The sequence below is a fragment of the Somniosus microcephalus genome, unplaced genomic scaffold, assembly GCF_052327205.1.
Source record: "Somniosus microcephalus isolate GS21.2 unplaced genomic scaffold, FLI_Smic_1.0 unresolved_chr7, whole genome shotgun sequence".
Taxonomy (NCBI): domain Eukaryota; kingdom Metazoa; phylum Chordata; class Chondrichthyes; order Squaliformes; family Somniosidae; genus Somniosus; species Somniosus microcephalus.
Window position 1 is genome coordinate 28,822,806 of NW_028225185.1, and position 20,254 is coordinate 28,843,059.

Genomic DNA, 20,254 nt, shown 5'->3' on the forward strand with positions numbered 1-20,254 from the left:
TCACACCCAGTCCCGTTCACCCATCACCCCCTGTGCACACTGCCCCGTGTCCTAACTCGCACCCAGTCCCATTCACCCATCACCCCCTGTGCTCACTGCCCCGTGTCCTAACTCGCACCCAGTCCCGTTCACCCATCACCCCCTGTGCTCACTGCCCCGTGTCCTAACTCGCACCCAGTCCCGTTCACCCATCACCCCCTGTGCTCACTGCCCCGTGTCCTAACTCACACCCAGTCCTGTTCACCCATCACCCCCTGTGCTCACGGCCCCATGTCCTAACTCACACCCAGTCCCGTTCACCCATCACCCCCTGTGCTCACTGCCCCGTGTCCTAACTCACACCCAGTCCCGTTCACCCATCACCCCCTGTGCTCACGGCCCCATGTCCTAACTCACACCCAGTCCCGTTCACCCATCACCCCCTGTGCTCACTGCCCCGTGTCCTAACTCACACCGAGTCCCGTTCACCCATCACCCCCTGTGCTCACTGCCCCGTGTCCTAACTCACACCCAGTCCCGTTCACCCATCACCCCCTGTGCTCACTGCCCCGTGTCCTAACTCACACCCAGTCCCATTCACCCATCACCCCCTGTGCTCACTGCCCCGTGTCCTAACTCACACCCAGTCCCGTTCACCCATCACCCCCTGTGCTCACTGCCCCGTGTCCTAACTCACACCCAGTCCCGTTCACCCATCACCCCCTGTGCACACTGCCCCGTGTCCTAACTCACACCCAGTCCCGTTCACCCATCACCCCCTGTGCTCACTGCCCCGTGTCCTAACTCGCACCCAGTCCCGTTCACCCATCACCCCCTGTGCTCACTGCCCCGTGTCCTAACTCGCACCCAGTCCCGTTCACCCATCACCCCCTGTGCTCACTGCCCCGTGTCCTAACTCACACCCAGTCCCGTTCACCCATCACCCCCTGTGCTCACTGCCCCGTGTCCTAACTCACACCCAGTCCCGTTCACCCATCACCCCCTGTGCTCACTGCCCCGTGTCCTTGCTCACTGCCCCGTGTCCTAACTCACACCCAGTCCCGTTCACCCATCACCCCCCGTGCTCACTGCCCGTGTCCTAACTCACACCCAGCCCCGTTCACCCATCACCCCCTGTGCTCACTGCCCCGTGTCCTAACTCACACCCAGTCCCGTTCACCCATCACCCCCTGTGCTCGCTGACCTACATTGGCTCCCGGTCCAGCAACTCCTTGATTGCAAAATTCTCATCCTGGTTTTCAAATCCCTCCGCGGCCTCCTCATCTCCCTATCTCTGTAACCTCCTCCAGCCCCACAACCCTCCGAGATCTCTGCGCTCCTCCAACTCTGGCCTCTTGAGTATCCCCCGATTCCCATCACTCCACCATTGGTGGCCGTGCCTTCAGCCGCCTGGACCCCGAGCTCTGGAATTCCCTCCCTAAACCTCTCCGCCTCTCTCCTTTTAAGACGCTCCTTAAAACCGACCTCTTTGATCAAGCTTTTGGTCGCCGGTCCCTAATATCTCCTTATATGTGGCTCGGATTTTACTACGTTAAAGGTGCAGGAGAAATACAAGTTGTTGTAGATGGAGTTCGGTCACGGATGAGCCGCAATCTCATTGAATGGTGGAACAGGCTCGAGGGGCTGAATGGCCTCCTCCTGTTCCTAATGTTCACCCACCCCCAGCTCTCTTGGCACGTACCCCCTTGAACAGTCTGGACAATGTGTGTATGGAATGAATGGGATGGCAGGAATGACGTATGAGGAGAGATTGGGCTTATACTCGCTGGAGTTTAGAAGAATGAGAGGGGACCTCATTGAAACTTATAAAATTCTAAGAGGACTGGACAGACTAGATGCAGGAAGGATGTTCCCGATGGCGGGGGAGTCCAGAACCAGGGGTCACAGTCTAAGGATAAGGGGTAAACCATTTAGGACAGAGATGAGGAGGAATTTCTTCACCCAGAGAGTGGTGAACCTGTGGAATTCTCTACCACACAAGGCAGTTGAGGCCAATTCATTAAATATATTCAAGAAGGAGTTGGATATATTTCTTAAGGCTAAAGGGATCAAGGGATATGGGGAGAAGGCAGGGACAGGGTACTGAGTTTGGATGATCAGCCATGATCTCATTGAATGGCGGAGCAGGCTGGAGGGGCCGAATGGCCGACTCCTGCTCCTATCTTCTATGTTTCTGTGAATGAATGAATGAATGAAAAACACAAATGCAAAGTGGGGCAAACATTAAAGACTCTTGTGATAAGATGTCTCTCTTTAAAAGGAATCTTCGGTCAGAATCAAACGATGGCCCAGATTTCTTTCTATTTCAGTGTTCAAAAAAAATATTAAAGTATTGTTTTATTCATTCATTGAGTGAGTGAGAAGAAGAAAAGCCATCGACCATTCGAAAGTGATTCTGACCCAAATCAATAAAAGAGAGATTGGTGGCGAAAGTGCCGACTGGAAGCTGGAGACTGGCCCTGCTCTGAGGAAAGTGCGGCTGAGAACCGAGTTTTAAATCAATAATATTGAAATTGGATCTGGTGGAAAATCCCGGTGTTTTATCGGGAGTGGGGCGGGACCCGGAGTTCCTGTAATTGAGTTGGAGGAGGGGAAGTTTGGTGTCTGTGGAAAGTGCGAGCGGGAATGGAGGGTCAACTCTGGCGGGACGAAAGTGCGATTGAAAATGAAACGATTTATAGATTAATTAAACAAGATTAATAAATAAAGCGGCGAATATTGTTGGTTATTTATCCCGAGTGAGGTCGGGCCCGGAGTTCTTGTAAGGGAGTGAGCGGGGAAGGCCGACTTGACCTATGGAAAGTGCGAATGGGAATGGGCGGGTAGCGCTGCCACGACGAAAGCGCGACCGAGAATGGAACAATTTATAATTTAATCGAACAATATTAATATTGCGGGGCGTGAATATTGGCGCTGATTTACTGGGCGGGGGCGGTCTGCTGAGTTCCTGTAATTGAGAGCGCGGGGAGGGCCGATTCGACCTGTGGAAAGTGCGGATGGGAATACACGGTCAGCTCTGCCCGCGGGGACGAAAGTGCGATTGCGAATGGAATAATTTATATTTTAATTAAACAATATTAACAAATAAAACCGTGAATATTATTGTTGATTTATTGGTAGTGGGGCGGAGTCCGGGGTTCCTGTCATCGAGAGTTGAAGGAGGGCAAGTTTGATGCGTGGAAAGTGCGGATACGAATGGAGTGTCAGCTCTGCCCGGGGGTACGAAAGTGCGACTGAAAATGGAACAATTTATACTTTAATTAAACATTATTAAGAAATAAAACCGTGAATATTATTACTGATTTATTGCGAGTGGGGCGGAGTGCGGAGTTCCTGTCATCGAGAGTTGAAGTAGGGCAAGTTTGATGCGTGGAAAGTGCGGAGGCGAATGGAGAGCCCGGGGTACGAAAGTGCGACTTAGAATGGAACGATTTATAGTTTAATTAAACACTACTAATAGTGAGAGGTGTGAATATTATTACTGATTTATTGCGAGTGGCGGGGAGTGCGGAGTTCTTGTCATCGGGAGTTGGAGGAGGGCAAGTTTGATGCGTGGAAAGTGCGGAGGGGAATGGAGAGCCCGGGGTACGAAAGTGCGAATGCGAATGGAACAATTTATAATTTAATTAAACAACATTAAGAAATAAAACCGTGAATATTACTGGTGATTTATTCCGAGTGGAGCGGAGTGCGGAGTTCCTGTCATCGAGAGTTGGAGGAGGTCATGTTTGATGCGCGGAAAGTGCGGAGGCAAATGGAGAGCCCGGGGGACGAAAGTGCGGCTGAGAATGGAACGATTTATATTTTAATTAAACATTATTAACAAATAAAACCGTGAATATTATTAGTGATTTATTGGTAGTGGGGCGGAGTGCGGAGTTCCTGTCATCGAGAGTTGAAGGAGGGCAAGTTTGATGCGTGGAAAGTGCGGAGGGGAATGGAGAGCCCGGGTTACGAAAGTGCGACTGAGAATGGAACAATTTATAGTTTAATTAAACAGTATTAATATTGAGCGGTGTGAATATTATTGTGGATTTATTGTGAGTGCGGCGGGGCCCGGACTTCCCCTGATTCTCTCCCACCCCTCAGCCCCTCCCCCCGGAATGTGCGGCCCGGAGTGGAGCGCCCGGGCCCGCCATGCCGCCGCTGCCGGTTTACTGCCGCTGCCGCCGCCCCTATGAGGTGACGCGCTTCATGATCGAGTGCGATGGCTGCGAGGACTGGTTCCACGGCAGGTGAGGGGGTGAAGGTGGGGGGAGCAGGAAGCCGAGGGGGGGGTTGAGAGAGAGATCCCCCAAACCCCGGGATTCGGGCTCCCCGGGTCCGGCCCGCCGACACAGACACAGCCCGCAGGTTAAGGCCCCGCATTCGGGTTTATCCACCGGCTGCACGATTACACAGGCAGCAATAACTCGCATTTATAATAACGTCCTTCAGGCTCAGGACCCGCACTGAGATTTAGCCAGAGATAAGATGATTACACAGAAGCAACAATAACTTCCTTCAGGCTCAGGCCCCGCACTCGGGTTTATCCACCGGCTGCACGATTACACAGAGGCAGCAATAACTAGCATTTATATAACTTCCTTCAGGCTCAGGACCCGCACTGAGATTTAGCCAGAGATAAGATGATTACACAGAAGCAGCAATAACTTCCTTCAGGCTCAGGCCCCGCACTCGGGTTTATCCACCGGCTGCACGATTACACAGAGGCAGCAATAACTTGCATTTATATAACTTCCTTCAGGCTCTGGACCCGCACTGAGATTTAGCCAGAGATAAGATGATTACACAGAAGCAGCAATAACTTCCTTCAGGCTCAGGCCCCCACACTCGGGTTTATCCACCGGCTGCACGATTACACAGAGGCAGCAACAACTTGCATTGATATAACTTCCTTCAGGCTCAGGACCCGCACTGAGATTTAGCCAGAGATAAGATGATTACACAGAAGCAGCAATAACTTCCTTCAGGCTCAGGCCCCGCACTCAGATTTAGGCAGAGATAAGATGATTACACAGAAGCAGCAATAACTTCCTTCAGGCTAAGGCCCCGCAATCGGGTTTATCCACCGGCTACACGATTACACAGAGGCAGCAATAACTCGCATTTATATAACTTCCTTCAGGCTCAGGCCCCCACACTCGGGTTTATCCACCGGCTACACGATTACACGGAGGCAGCAATAACTCGCATTTATATAACTTCCTTCAGGCTCAGGCCCCCACACTCGGGTTTATCCACCGGCTACACGATTACACGGAGGCAGCAATAACTCGCATTTATATAACTTCCTTCAGGCTCAGGACCCGCATTCAGATTTAGCCAGAGATAAGATGATTACACAGAAGCAGCAATAACTTCTTTCAGGCTAAGGCCCAGCACTCGCGTTTATCCACCAGCTGCACGATTACACGGAGGCAGCAATAACTTGCTTTTGTAATAACGTCCTTCAGGCTCAGGCCCCACACACTCAGATTTAGCCAGAGATAAGATGATTACAAAGAAGCAGCAATACCTTCCTTCAGGCTCAGGCACCGCACTCGGGTTTATTCACCGGCTACACGATTACACGGAGGCAGCAATAACTCGCATTTATATAGCTTCCTTCAGGCTCAAGGCCCCGCATTCAGATTTAGACAGAGATAAGATGATTACACAGAAGCCACAATAACTTCCTTCAGGCTCAGGCCCCGCACTCGGGTTTATCCACCGGCTACACGATTACACGGAGGTAGCAATAACTCGCATTTATATAACTTTCTTCAGGCTCCGGCCCCGCACTCGGGTTTATCCACCGGCTACACGATTACACGGAGGCAGAAATAACTCACATTTATATAACTTCCTTCAGGCTCAGGCCCTGCACTCGGGTTTATCCACCGGCTACACGATTACACGGAGGCAGCAATAACTCGCAATTATATAACGGCCTTCAGGCTCAGGCCGCGCACTCAGATTTAGACAGAGATAAGATGATTACACAGAAGCAGCACTAACTTCCTTCAGGTTTAGGCCCCGCACTGAGATTTAGCCAGCGATAAGATGATTACACAGAAGCAGCAACAGCTCCCTTCAGGGTAAGGCCCCGGCACTCTGGTTTAGCTAGCGATAAGACAATTACACGGAGGCAGCTATAAAACTCTCATTTATGTAACTTCCTTCAGGCTCAGGCCACGCACTCAGATTTAGCCAGAGATAAGATGATTACACGGAGGCAGCAACAACTCCCTCAGGCTAAGGCCCCACACTTGCGTTTATCCACCGGCTAAATGATTACATGGAGGCAGCAAAAACTCACATTTATATAACTCTACAGGCTAAGCGCCTGCACTCGGGTTTATCCACCAGGTAAACAATTACACGGAGGCAGCAACAACTCACATTTCTATAAGTTCCTTCAGGCTATGGCCCCACACTCGGGTTTATCCACTGGGTAAACGAATACACAGAAGCTTTAGCTGCCTTCAGGCTAAGGCACGCACTCAGATTTGCTAGAGATAAGATGATTACACGGAAGCAGCAATAACTCACATTTATAAAACCCCCTCCAGGCTAAAGCAGTCACTCGGGTTTATTCAGAGCTTAAACGATTACACATAAGCAGCAACAACTCACATTTATATAATTCCATTCAGGCTAAAACAACACTCAGATTTATCTAGCGGTAAGATAATTACACGTAAGCAGCAACTACTTGTATTTATACAGCGCCTTTAACGTAATATAACGTCCCAAACGCTTCACAGGTGCGTAAATCAGACACAAATTTGACACCGAACCACATAAGGATATATTAGGGTAGATGTCCAAAAGCTTGGTCAAAGAGGTCGGTTTTAAGGAGCGTCTTAAAGGAGGAGAGAGAGGCGGAGAGGTTTAGGGAGAGAATTCCAGAGCTCAGGGCCCAGGCAGCTGAAGGCACGGCCGCCAATGGTGGAGCGATGGAAATCAAGGATGCGCAAGAGGTCCGAATTGGAGGAGCGCAGAGATCTCGGAGGGTTGTGGGGCTGGAGGAGGTTACAGAGATCGGGAGGGGGGCAAGGAGGCCTTGGAGGGATTTGAAATGAAGAATTTTAAAATCGAGGCGTTGCTGGACCAGAGGCCAGTGTAGGTCCCCTGATAATAAACCGCCACCCGGTGACTGGGAGCACCGGGGCTGAGAGCGCCTCCAGCAACCTGCGGAGAAGAGAAGAGAAGAGAGGGGGTGGAAGTGTCTGTACCTCGGGCGTCTTGCCCAGAATGTGGGGATAGGCAGAGGGTTTGGGCATTGGGTTTGTATCTGGTTTGAGACGGGCACGTGACCGACGCAGCAGCCCTTACTCCACAGCAGGAACAGGGTTTGGGGGAGAGGCGACTGAGTTGATGGGGGCTGGGGAGAGGAGTTGGGGTTGCCCTTTCGTTCCGTTGCCCGCTGCAGGGATGACAGTCTGTTTGTTCGGTTTAGAGACAAGACAACTGTCCTTGTTTTTGTACTGGGATGCGAGATGGACAAGACAGCTTTCGCATTGCATTGGGTTAGGGGTGGACAGTCCGTGGGTGCATTTGTCTGGGGCGGCCAGACCTAGGATTGAGGTGTTCCAGTCTTGGGGTTGAGATGTGCGTGGTTGGGGAGTTGAGCACTGAATGGGTCCTGGTTTGAATTGTCGGTGCGGGGTCCGTCCTTGTATTGGGTTCTACAGAGAAAGAATGACGAGGCTGAGCGATCTAGGGACAGTCTGTGTCAGAGCCGAGTGGATGGGGGATTGAGCAATGCTTCAATTGGATTGTACAGGAGCAGTGTATGCAATGTTTTGAAATATCCTGCGCCTTTCCATCACCGTTTCGAGAGACCTGCGATATCTATACTGAGAACCGCGGCTTTCAAGCTGCGAGATTGTTTGAGAGAGATTTGGTGTTGACATGGAGTTAAACAGAGTCACACGCTCTTTACGTTCAGACATGGTTGTCCAGCGCTTACGTTAAGTTGCACAGTGTCGGATCGCGCTGCAGTTGGGTTGCACAGTATCATAGTATTGAGTAAATGAGGATGCACAGTGGTTACATTTCATTAGACAGGGTCGCAAAGTGTTGATGCTGTGTTGGACAGGACTGAGAGACACCAGTCAGTGTACAGATATTTCCCTGAGAGAGAGAGGGGACTGAGAGACACCAGTCAGTGTACAGATATCTCCCTGAGAGAGAGGGACTGAGAGACACCAGTCAGTGTACAGATATCTCCCTGAGAGAGAGGGACTGAGAGACACCAGTCAGTGTACAGATATCTCCCTGAGGGAGAGAGAGAGGGACTGAGAGACACCAGTCAGTGTACAGATATCTCCCTGAATGAGAGGGGACTGAGAGACACCAGTCAGTGTAGAGATATCTCCCTGACGGAGAGAGAGAGGGACTGAGAGACACCAGTCAGTGTACAGATATCTCCCTGAGAGAGAGAGGGACTGAGAGACACCAGTCAGTGTACAGATATCTCCCTGAGAGAGAGGGGACTGAGAGACACCAGTCAGTGTACAGATATCTCCCTGAGAGAGAAGGGACTGAGAGCCACCAGTCAGTGTACAGATATCTCCCTGAGAGAGAGGGGACTGAGAGACACCAGTCAGTGTACAGATATCTCCCTGAATGAGAGGGGACTGAGAGACACCAGTCAGTGTAGAGATATCTCCCTGAGGGAGAGAGAGAGGGACTGAGAGACACCAGTCACTGTACAGATATCTCCCTGAGAGAGAGGGGACTGAGAGACACCAGTCAGTGTACATATATCTCCCTGAGAGAGAAGGGACTGAGAGCCACCAGTCAGTGTACAGATATCTCCCTGAGAGAGAGGGGACTGACACACACCAGTCAGTGTACAGATATCTCCCTGAGGGAGAGGGACTGAGAGACACCAGTCAGTGTACAGATATCTCCCTGAGAGAGAGGGGACTGAGAGACACCAGTCAGTGTACAGATATCTCCCTGAGAGAGAGGGGACTGAGAGACACCAGTCAGTGTACAGATATCTCCCTGAGAGAGAGGGACTGAGAGACACCAGTCAGTGTACAGATATCTCCCTGAGAGAGGGACTGAGAGACACCAGTGTACAGATATCTCCCTGAGAGAGAAGGACTGAGAGACACCAGTCAGTGTACAGATATCTCTCTGAGAGAGAGGGGACTGAGAGACACCAGTCAGTGTACAGATATCTCCCTGAGAGAGAGGGACTGAGAGACACCAGTCAGTGTACAGATATCTCCCTGAGAGAGAGGGACTGAGAGACACCAGTCAGTGTACAGATATCTCCCTGAGAGAGAGGGACTGAGAGACACCAGTCAGTGTACAGATATCTCCCTGAGAGAGAGGGACTGAGAGACACCAGTCAGTGTACTGATATCTCCCTGAGAGAGAGGGACTGAGAGACACCAGTCAGTGTACAGATATCTCCCTGAGAGAGAGGGGACTGAGAGACACCAATCAGTGTACAGATATCTCCCTGAGAGAGAGGGGACTGAGAGACACCAGTCAGTGTACAGATATCTCCCTGAGAGAGAGGGGACTGAGAGACACCAGTCAGTGTACAGATATCTCCCTGAGAGAGAGGGACTGAGAGACACCAGTCAGTGTACAGATATCTCCCTGAGAGAGAGGGGACTGACACACACCAGTCAGTGTACAGATATCTCCCTGAGGGAGAGGGACTGAGAGACACCAGTCAGTGTACAGATATCTCCCTGAGAGAGAGGGGACTGAGAGACACCAGTCAGTGTACAGATATCTCCCTGAGAGAGAGGGGACTGAGAGACACCAGTCAGTGTACAGATATCTCCCTGAGAGAGAGGGACTGAGAGACACCAGTCAGTGTACAGATATCTCCCTGAGAGAGGGACTGAGAGACACCAGTGTACAGATATCTCCCTGAGAGAGAGGGACTGAGAGACACCAGTCAGTGTACAGATATCTCCCTGAGAGAGAGGGGACTGAGAGACACTAGTCAGTGTACAGATATCTCCCTGAGAGAGAGGGGACTGAGAGACACCAGTCAGTGTACAGATATCTCCCTGAGAGACAGGGAATGAGAGAAAGCAGTCAGTGTACAGATATCTCCCTGAGAGAGAGGGACTGAGAGACACCAGTCAGTGTACAGATATCTCCCAGAGAGAGAGGGACTGAGAGACACCAGTCAGTGTACAGATATCTCCCGGAGAGAGAGGGGACTGAGAGACACCAGTCAGTGTACAGATATCTCCCTGAGAGAGAGGGACTGAGAGACACCAGTCAGTGTACAGATATCTCCCTGAGAGAGAGGGACTGAGAGACACCAGTCAGTGTACAGATATCTCCCAGAGAGAGAGGGACTGAGAGACACCAGTCAGTGTACAGATATGTCCATGAGAGAGAGGGACTGAGAGACACCAGTCACTGTACAGATATCTCCCTGAGAGAGAGAGTCAGTGTCGATGTTAGAACTAGTCGCAGGTGTCTTAGTTTACTCTAATCACTTCTCTCTCCGATTCAGACTTCCTGTTTAGTTTGAGCGTTTTGCAATGACAGGAACGGGTGCTGTCCCCAAGATCAGTCACCCAGCTGCCGACCATTGACTGTCTTGTCCCAACTCATTCCATTCAACTTGGAGTGGCATAGATTACCTTCCCGTGGCCTGGTGATCGGATGGAGCCGGCGGGGGGGGCGGTGGTGGTGGTGGCAGGTCTGGAGATCGGAGGGGAGCTGTTGGGTTCCTGGCTCCGGGTCTGGTTATGGTGTTGGGGCTCCGGTTACGGTGTCGGGGCTCCGGGCCTGGTTACGGTGTCGGGGGTCTTGCTCCGGGCCTGGTTACGGTGTCGGGGCTCCGGGTCTGGTTACGGTGTCGGGGCTCCGGGTCTGGTTACGGTGTCGGGGCTCCGGGTCTGGTTACGGTGTCGGGGCTCCGGGTACGGTTACGGTGTCGGGGCTCCGGGTACGGTTACAGTGTCGGGGCTCCGGGCCTGGTTACGGTGTCGGGGCTCCGGGCCTGGTTACGGTGTCGGGGCTCCGGGTACGGTTACGGTGTCGGGGCTCCGGTTCTGGTTACGGTGTCGGGGCTCCGGTTACGGTGTCGGGGCTCCGGGTCTGGTTACGGTGTCGGGGCTCCGGTTCTGGTTACGGTGTCGGGGCTCCGGGTCTGGTTACGGTGTCGGGGCTCCGGGTCTGGTTACGGTGTCGGGGCTCCGGGTACGGTTACGGTGTCGGGGCTCCGGGTATGGGTACGGTGTCGGGGCTCCGGGTCTGGTTACGGTGTCGGGGCTCCGGGTATGGTTACGGTGTCGGGGCTCCGGGTCTGGTTACGGTGTCGGGGCTCCGGGCCTGGTTACCGTGTCGGGGCTCCGGGTCTGGTTAAGTTGTCGGGGCTCCGGGTCTGGTTACGGTGTCGGGACTCCGGGTACGGTTACGGTGTCGGGGCTCTGGGTCCGGTTACGGTGTCGGGGCTCTGGGTCCGGTTACGGTGTCGGGGCTCCAGGTACGGTTACGGTGTCGGGGCTCCGGGTCTGGTTACGGTGTCGGGACTCCGGGTACGGTTACGGTGTCGGGGCTCCGGGTACGGTTACGGTGTCGGGGCTCCGGGTCTGGTTACGGTGTCGGGGCTCCGGGTCTGGTTACGGTGTCGGGGCTCCGGGTCTGGTTACGGTGTCGGGGCTCCGGGTCTGGTTACGGTGTCGGGACTCCGGGTACGGTTACGGTGTCGGGGCTCCGGTTACGGTGTCGGGGCTCCGGGTACGGTTACGGTGTCGGGGCTCCGGGTCCGGTTACGGTGTCGCGGCTCTGGGTCTGGCTACGGTGTCGGGGCTCCGGTTACGGTGTCGGGGCTCCGGGTACGGTTACGGTGTCGCGGCTCTGGGTCTGGTTACGGTGTCGGGGCTCCGGGCCTGGTTACGGTGTCGGGGCTCCGGGTACGGTTACGGTGTCGGGGCTCCGGTTACGGTGTTGGGGCTCCGGGTACGGTTACGGTGTCGGGGCTCCGGGTCTGGTTACGGTGTCGGGGCTCCGGGCCTGGTTACGGTGTCGGGGCTCCGGGTCTGGTTACGGTGTCGGGGCTCCGGGCCTGGTTACGGTGTCGGGGCTCCGGGTCTGGTTACGGTGTCGGGGCTGCGGGTACGGTTACGGTGTCGGGACTCCGGGTACGGTTACGGTGTCGCGGCTCTGGGTCTGGTTACGGTGTCGGGGCTCCGGGCCTGGTTACGGTGTCGGGCTCCGGGTACGGTTATGGTGTCGGGGCTCCGGGTACGGTTACGGTGTCGGAGCTCCGGGTCTGGTTACGGTGTCGGGGCTCCGGGTCTGGTTATGTTGTCGGGGCTCCGGGTCTGGTTACGGTGTCGGGGCTCCAGGTCTGGTTACGGTGTCGGGGCTCCGGGTACGGTTACGGTGTCGGGGCTCCGGGTCTGGTTACGGTGTCGGGGCTCCGGGTACGGTTACGGTGTCGGGACTCCGGGTACGGTTACGGTGTCGGGGCTCCGGGTACGGTTACGGTGTCGGGGCTCCGGTTACGGTGTCGGGGCTCCGGGCCTGGTTACGGTGTCGGGGCTCCGGGCCTGGTTACGGTGTCGGGCCTCCGGGTACGGTTACGGTGTCGGGGCTCCGGGTCTGGTTACGGTGTCGGGGCTCCAGGTCTGGTTACGGTGTCGGGGCTCCGGGTCTGGTTACGGTGTCGGGGCTCAGGGTACGGTTATGGTGTCGGGGCTCCGGGTCTGGTTATGGTGTCGGGGCTCCGGGTCTGGTTACGGTGTCGGGGCTCCGGGTACGGTTACGGTGTCGGGACTCCGGGTACGGTTACGGTGTCGGGGCTCCGGGTACGGTTATGGTGTCGGGGCTCCGGGTCTGGTTACGGTGTCGGGGCTCCGGGTACGGTTACGGTGTCGGGGCTCCGGGCCTGGTTACGGTGTCGGGGCTCCGGGTCTGGTTATGGTGTCGGGGCTCCGGGTACGGTTACGGTGTCGGGGCTCCGGGTCTGGTTACGGTGTCGGGGCTCTGGGTCTGGTTACGGTGTCGGGGCTCCGGGTACGGTTACGGTGTCGGGGCTCCGGGTACGGTTATGTTGTCGGGGCTCCGGGTCTGGTTGCGGTGTCGGGGCTCCGGGTACGGTTACGGTGTCGGGGCTCCGGGCCTGGTTATGCTGTCGGGGCTCCGGGTCTGGTTACGGTGTCGGGGCTCCGGGTACGGTTACGGTGTCGGGGCTCCAGGTCTGGTTACGTTGTCGGGGCTCCGGGTCTGGTTACGGTGTCGGGGCTCCGGGTCTGGTTACGGTGTCGGGGCTCCGGGTACGGTTACGGTGTCGGGGCTCCGGGTACGGTTACGGTGTCGGGGCTCCGGGTCTGGTTATGTTGTCGGGGCTCCGGGTCTGGTTACGGTGTCGGGGCTCCGGTTCTGGTTACGGTGTCGGGGCTCTGGGTCTGGTTACGGTGTCGGGGCTCCGGGTACGGTTACGGTGTCGGGGCTCCGGGTACGGTTACGGTGTCGGGGCTCCGGGTCTGGTTACGGTGTCGGGGCTCCGGGTACAGTTACGGTGTCGGGGCTCCGGGTCTGGTTACGGTGTCGGGGCTCCGGGTCTGGTTACGGTGTCGGGGCTCCGGGTCTGGTTACGGTGTCGGGGCTCCGGGTACGGTTACTGTGTCGGGGCTCCGGGTACGGTTACGGTGTTGGGGTTACGGTGTCGGGGCTCCGGGTACGGTTACGGTGTCGGGGCTCCGGTAACGGTGTCGGGGCTCCGGGTCTGGCTACGGTGTCGGGGCTCCGGGTACGGTTACGGTGTCGGGGCTCCGGGTACGGTTACGGTGTCGTGGTGACGGCTGGCACTGCTCCTTTAACCGCCCCTTGCGGTGATTGTCTTTGCAGCTGTGTCGGTGTGGAGGAGGAGAAGGCGGCGGAGATCGACCTGTACCACTGCCCGGAGTGTGAGAAAACGCTGGGACCCTCCGTCAGTAAGTACCTTCCGCTTGGCTCGGCAGGCTGACTCGAGGCCGAATCCTTTCCTCCGTGTCATGTGAAGTGGGGCCGCTTCCAGACTGAGCGGGGAGGCCTGCCTTCTGACAGAGTAACCCCCCTGTGCCCGCTGACCTACATTGGCTCCCTGTTCACCAACCCCACGATTTAAAAATTCTCCATCCTTGTTTTCAAATCCCTCCATGGCCTCCTCGCCCCCTCCCTATCTCTGTAACCTCCTCCAGCCCCTACAACCCTCCAAGATCTCCGCACCTGTAATTCCGGCCTCTCGCCCATCCCTAATTTCCATCGCTCCACCATTGGCGGCCGTGCCTTCAGCCGCCAGGGCCCCGAGCTCTGGAATTCCCTCCCTAAACCTCTCTGCCTCTCTCTCCTCCTTTAAGACGCTCCTTAAAACCGACCTCTTTGACCGAGCTTTTGGTCGCCCATCCCTAATATCTCCAACTGTGGCTCGGTGTCAAATTTTGTCTGATTTACCCTCCTGTGAAACGCCTTGGGACGTTTTACGATGTTAAAGGTGCTGTATAAATACCAGGGCTCACAGTACGGGACAACCTCCAAGGCTGAGGTGAGTAGGAGAGAGGACAAGCTAAAGCAGGGCATAGCGTCAAGCCGGGGTTTAAAAGACGCCTCTAGATTGTCAGAGGGAGGGGAGAGCGAAGGAAGTGAGGGGTTCCGCAGTGTCAGGGACGATTCAGAGTGGGAGACGGGACAACGAGTCTCGATTACAACACTTGGAGCACTGTGCACAGTTCTGGTCTCCATATACCTTGGTTAGACCACACTTGGAGCACTGCGCACAGTTCTGGTCTCCATATACCTTGGTTAGACCACACTTGGAGCGCTGCGCACAGTTCTGGTCTCCGTATACCTTGGTTAGACCACACTTGGAGCACCGTGCACAGTTCTGGTCTCCATATACCTTGGTTAGACCACACTTGGAGCACTGTGCACAGTTCTGGTCTCCATATACCTTGGTTAGACCACACTTGGAGCACTGTGCACAGTTCTGGTCTCCGTATACCTTGGTTAGACCACACTTGGAGCACTGTGCACAGTTCTGGTCTCTGTATACCTTGGTTAGACCACACTTGGAGCACTGTGCACAGTTCTGGTCTCCATATACCTTGGTTAGACCACACTTGGAGCACTGTGCACAGTTCTGGTCTCCATATACCTTGGTTAGACCACACTTGGAGCACTGTGCTCAGTTCTGGTCTCCATATACCTTGGTTAGACCACACTTGGAGCACTGTGCACAGTTCTGGTCTCCATATACCTTGGTTAGACCACACTTGGAGCACTGTGCACAGTTCTGGTCTCCATATACCTTGGTTAGACCGCACTTGGAGCACTGTGCACAGTTCTGGTCTCTATATACCTTGGTTAGACCACACTTGGAGCACTGTGCACAGTTCTGGTCTCCATATAACTTGGTTAGACCACACTTGGAGCACTGTGCTCAGTTCTGGTCTCCATATACCTTGGTTAGACCACACTTGGAGCACTGTGCACAGTTCTGGTCTCCGTATACCTTGGTTAGACCACACTTGGAGCACCGTGCACAGTTCTGGTCTCCATATACCTTGGTTAGACCACACTTGGAGCACTGTGCACAGTTCTGGTCTCCATATACCTTGGTTAGACCACACTTGGAGCACTGTGCACAGTTCTGGTCTCCGTATACCTTGGTTAGACCACACTTGGAGCACTGTGCACAGTTCTGGTCTCTGTATACCTTGGTTAGACCACACTTGGAGCACTGTGCACAGTTCTGGTCTCCATATACCTTGGTTAGACCACACTTGGAGCACTGTGCACAGTTCTGGTCTCCATATACCTTGGTTAGACCACACTTGGAGCACTGTGCTCAGTTCTGGTCTCCATATACCTTGGTTAGACCACACTTGGAGCACTGTGCACAGTTCTGGTCTCCATATACCTTGGTTAGACCACACTTGGAGCACTGTGCACAGTTCTGGTCTCCATATACCTTGGTTAGACCGCACTTGGAGCACTGTGCACAGTTCTGGTCTCTATATACCTTGGTTAGACCACACTTGGAGCACTGTGCACAGTTCTGGTCTCCATATAACTTGGTTAGACCACACTTGGAGCACTGTGCTCAGTTCTGGTCTCCATATACCTTGGTTAGACCACACTTGGAGCACTGTGCACAGTTCTGGTCTCCATATACCTTGGTTAGACCACACTTGGAGCACTGTGCACAGTTCTGGTCTCCATATACCTTGGTTAGACCGCACTTGGAGCACTGTGCACAGTTCTGGTCTCTATATACCTTGGTTAGACCACACTTGGAGCACTGTGCACAGTTCTGGTCTCCATATACCTTGGTTAGACCACACTTGGAGCACTGTGCACAGTTCTGGTCTCCATATACCTTGGTTAGACCACACTTGGAGCACTGTGCTCAGTTCTGGTCTCCATATACCTTGGTTAGACCACACTTGGAGCACTGTGCACAGTTCTGGTCTCCATATACCTTGGTTAGACCACACTTGGAGCACTGTGCACAGTTCTGGTCTCCGTATACCTTGGTTAGACCACACTTGGAGCACTGTGCACAGTTCTGGTCTCCATATACCTTGGTTAGACCACACTTGGAGCACTGTGCACAGTTCTGGTCTCCATATACCTTGGTTAGACCGCACTTGGAGCACTGTGCACAGTTCTGGTCTCCATATACCTTGGTTAGACCACACTTGGAGCACTATGGGGAATTCAGGAGCAACTTCTTCACCCAGAGAGTGGTGAGAATGTGGAACTCGCTCCCACAGGGAGTGGTCGAGGCGAATAGCGTCGATGCATTTAAGGGGAAGCTGGATAAACACACGAGGGAGAAAGGAATAGAAGGAGATGGTGACGGGGTGAGATGAAGAGGGGGCGGGAGGAGGCTGGTGTGGAGCACAAACTATGCGGTACAGAGGGACGTTGGGGAGTGCATACAGCCGGGGATTGGGAGCTTCGCGGCACCAAGAGACGGAAGTTCGGAGGAGACCTGACCAGGGAAGGATTGATGAGGGGATACCGGCCTCCGCTCAGTTGGGCTTCACTCTCGCCTCTGAATCGGAAGGTCGTGGGTTCGAGTCCTACTCCAGAGACTCGAGCCTCGTAATTCAGGCCGTCGGATGAGACGTTAAACTCGAGGCCCCGTCTGCCCTCTCGGGTGGATGTAAAAGATCCCAAGGCCACTATTGGAAGAAGAGCAGGGGGGAGTTCTCCCCGGTGTCCTGGGGCCAATATTTATCCCTCAACCAACATCTCTAAAATACAGATGATCTGGGCGATGTATCTCATTGCTGTTTGTGGGAACTTGCTGTGCGCAAATTGGCTGCCGCGTTTCTGTCGGAGGGGCAGTACTGAGGGAGCGCCGCACTGTCGGAGGGGCAGTACTGAGGGAGCGCCGCACTGTCGGAGGGTCAGTACTGAGTGAGTGCCGCACTGTCGGAGGGGCGGTACTGAGGGAGCGCCGCACTGTCGGAGGGTCAGTACTGAGTGAGCGCCGCACTGTCGGAGGGTCAGTACTGAGGGAGCGCCGCACTGTCGGAGGGTCAGTACTGAGGGAGCGCCGCACTGTCGGAGGGTCAGTACTGAGTGAGCGCCGCACTGTCGGAGGGTCAGTACTGAGTGAGTGCCGCACTGTCGGAGGGGCGGTACTGAGGGAGCGCCGCACTGTCGGAGGGTCAGTACTGAGTGAGCGCCGCACTGTCGGAGGGTCAGTACTGAGGGAGCGCCGCACTGTCGGAGGGGCGGTACTGAGGGAGCGCCGCACTGTCGGAGGGGCAGTACTGAGGGAGCGCCGCACTGTCGGAGGGGCGGTACTGAGGGAGCGCCGCACTGTCGGAGGGGCGGTACTGAGGGAGGGCCGCACTGTCGGAGGGGCGGTACTGAGGGAGCGCCGCACTGTCGGAGGGTCAGTACTGAGTGAGCGCCGCACTGTCAGAGGGTCAGTACTGAGAGGGCGCCGCACTGTCAGAGGGGCGGTACTGAGGGAGCGCCGCACTGTCAGAGGGGCGGTACTGAGGGAGCGCCGCACTGTCGGAGGGGCGGTACTGAGTGAGCGCCGCACTGTCGGAGGGTCAGTACTGAGGGAGCGCCGCACTGTCGGAGGGGCGGTACTGAGGGAGCGCCGCACTGTCGGAGGGGCGGTACTGAGTGAGCGCCGCACTGTCGGAGGGTCAGTACTGAGGGAGCGCCGCACTGTCAGAGGGGCGGTACTGAGGGAGCGCCGCACTGTCGGAGGGGCAGTACTGAGGGAGCGCCGCACTGTCGGAGGGTCAGTACTGAGTGAGCGCCGCACTGTCGGAGGGTCAGTACTGAGGGAGCGCCGCACTGTCGGAGGGGCAGTACTGAGGGAGCGCCGCACTGTCGGAGGGGCGGTACTGAGGGAGCGCCGCACTGTCGGAGGGGCGGTACTGAGGGAGCGCCGCACTGTCGGAGGGGCGGTACTGAGTGAGCGCCGCACTGTCGGAGGGGCGGTACTGAGGGAGCGCCGCACTGTCAGAGGGGCGGTACTGAGGGAGCACCGCACTGTCGGAGGGGCAGTAATGAGGGAGCGCCGCACTGTTGGAGGGGCGGTACTGAGGGAGCGCCGCACTGTCGGAGGGGCGGTACTGAGGGAGCGCCGCACTGTCGGAGGGGCGGTACTGAGGGAGCGCCGCACTGTCGCAGGGGCAGTACTGAAGGAGCGCCGCACTGTCGGAGGGGCAGTACTGAGGGAGCGCCGCACTGTCGGAGGGGCGGTACTGAGGGAGCGCCGCACTGTCGGAGGGGCAGTACTGAGGCAGCGCCGCACTGTCGGAGGGGCGGTACTGAGGGAGTGCCGCACTGTCGGAGGGGCAGTACTGAGGGAGCACCGCACTGTCGGAGGGGCGGTACTGAGGGAGCGCCGCACTGTCGGCGGGGTAGTACTGAGGGAGCGCCGCACTGTCGGCGGGGTAGTACTGAGGGAGCGCCGCACTGTCGGAGGGGCGGTACTGAGGGAGCGCCGCACTGTCGGAGGGGCAGTACTGAGGGAACGCCGCACTGTCGGAGGGACAGCGTGGGAGCTTGCTGTGCGCAAATTGGCTGCCGCGTTTCCTACATTACAACAGTGACCGCTCTTCAAAAAAAGTACCTCATTGGCTGTGAAGCGCTTTGGGACGTCCTGAGGTGGTGAAAGGCGCTGGAGAAGCGCCAGTCTTTTTTTTAGTACCGCGAAGGGGGGGAACCGGGGACAGTTTTTTAGGCCGGTCTCTTGCCTTTTCCGCTAGTTGTGATCCACTTTTTTTTCTCTCTCTCTCTCTGAAGTGAAAAAAAGAAGACCAAAACTGGATAATCTCAGCAATGTGGACGGATCGAGGCCAGTCCAAACCGGGAGTCAGATCTTCATTAAAGAGCTCCGGAGCAGGACATTCCCAAGGTAGGAACTCTGCTCCCTCCCAGCCGGAGAAGCGAGAGTGTGGCCCCTGCTCCTTTTAACACGCGGTGTCCTTTTTCCATAATAGATACCGGTCCTTTCATGTAAGCGTCGCACCTGTGTATCAGCCGTGGCCCGGTGGGTCGCACTCTCGCCTCTAGGCTATCAAAATCTAGGCTGGCACTCCCCAGTGCAGTACTGAGGGGGCGGTACTGAGGGAGCGGCGCACTGTCGGAGGGGCGGTACTGAGGGAGCGCCGCACTGTCGGAGGGCCAGTACTGAGGGAGCGCCGCACTGTCGGAGGGGCGGTACTGAGGGAGCGCCGCACTGTCGGAGGGGCGGTACTGAGGGAGCGCCGCACTGTCGGAGGGGCGGTACTGAGGGAGCGCCGCACTGTCGGAGGGGCGGTACTGAGGGAGCGCCGCACTGTCGGAGGGGCGGTACTGAGGGAGCGCCGCACTGTCGGAGGGGCGGTACTGAGGGAGCGCCGCACTGTCGGAGGGGCGGTACTGAGGGAGCGCCGCACTGTCGGAGGGGCGGTACTGAGGGAGTGCCGCACTGTCGGAGGGGCGGTACTGAGGGAGCGCCGCACTGTCGGAGGGGCGGTACTGAGGGAGCGCCGCACTGTCGGAGGGGCGGTACTGAGGGAGCGCCGCACTGTCGGAGGGGCGGTACTGAGAGAGCGCCGCACTGTCGGAGGGGCGGTACTGAGGGAGCGCCGCACTGTCGGAGGGGCGGTACTGAGGGAGCGCCGCACTGTGGGAGGGGCGGTACTGAGGGAGAGCTGCACTGTCGGAGGGGCAGTACCGAGGGAGCGCCGCACTGTCGGAGGGGCGGTACTGAGGGAGCGCCGCACTGTCGGAGGGGCGGTACTGAGGGAGCGCCGCACTG

General features: G+C 56.2%; 1 protein-coding gene across 2 annotated transcripts in view; it reads left to right on the forward strand.

The window, feature by feature from the left end:
• Positions 1 to 4,097: 4,097 nt before the first annotated feature.
• Positions 4,098 to 20,254, forward strand: part of phf8 (PHD finger protein 8) — a 64,863-nt gene continuing 48,706 nt past the window's right edge. For both annotated transcript variants that reach the window (XM_085978839.1, XM_085978840.1), the window contains exons 1-3: positions 4,098 to 4,235; positions 13,837 to 13,922; positions 19,255 to 19,366. In XM_085978839.1, the coding sequence (XP_085834965.1) occupies positions 4,138 to 4,235; positions 13,837 to 13,922; positions 19,255 to 19,366 (296 nt within the window). In that variant the 5' untranslated portion in view covers positions 4,098 to 4,137. The remainder of the gene's footprint in view (positions 4,236 to 13,836; positions 13,923 to 19,254; positions 19,367 to 20,254) is intronic.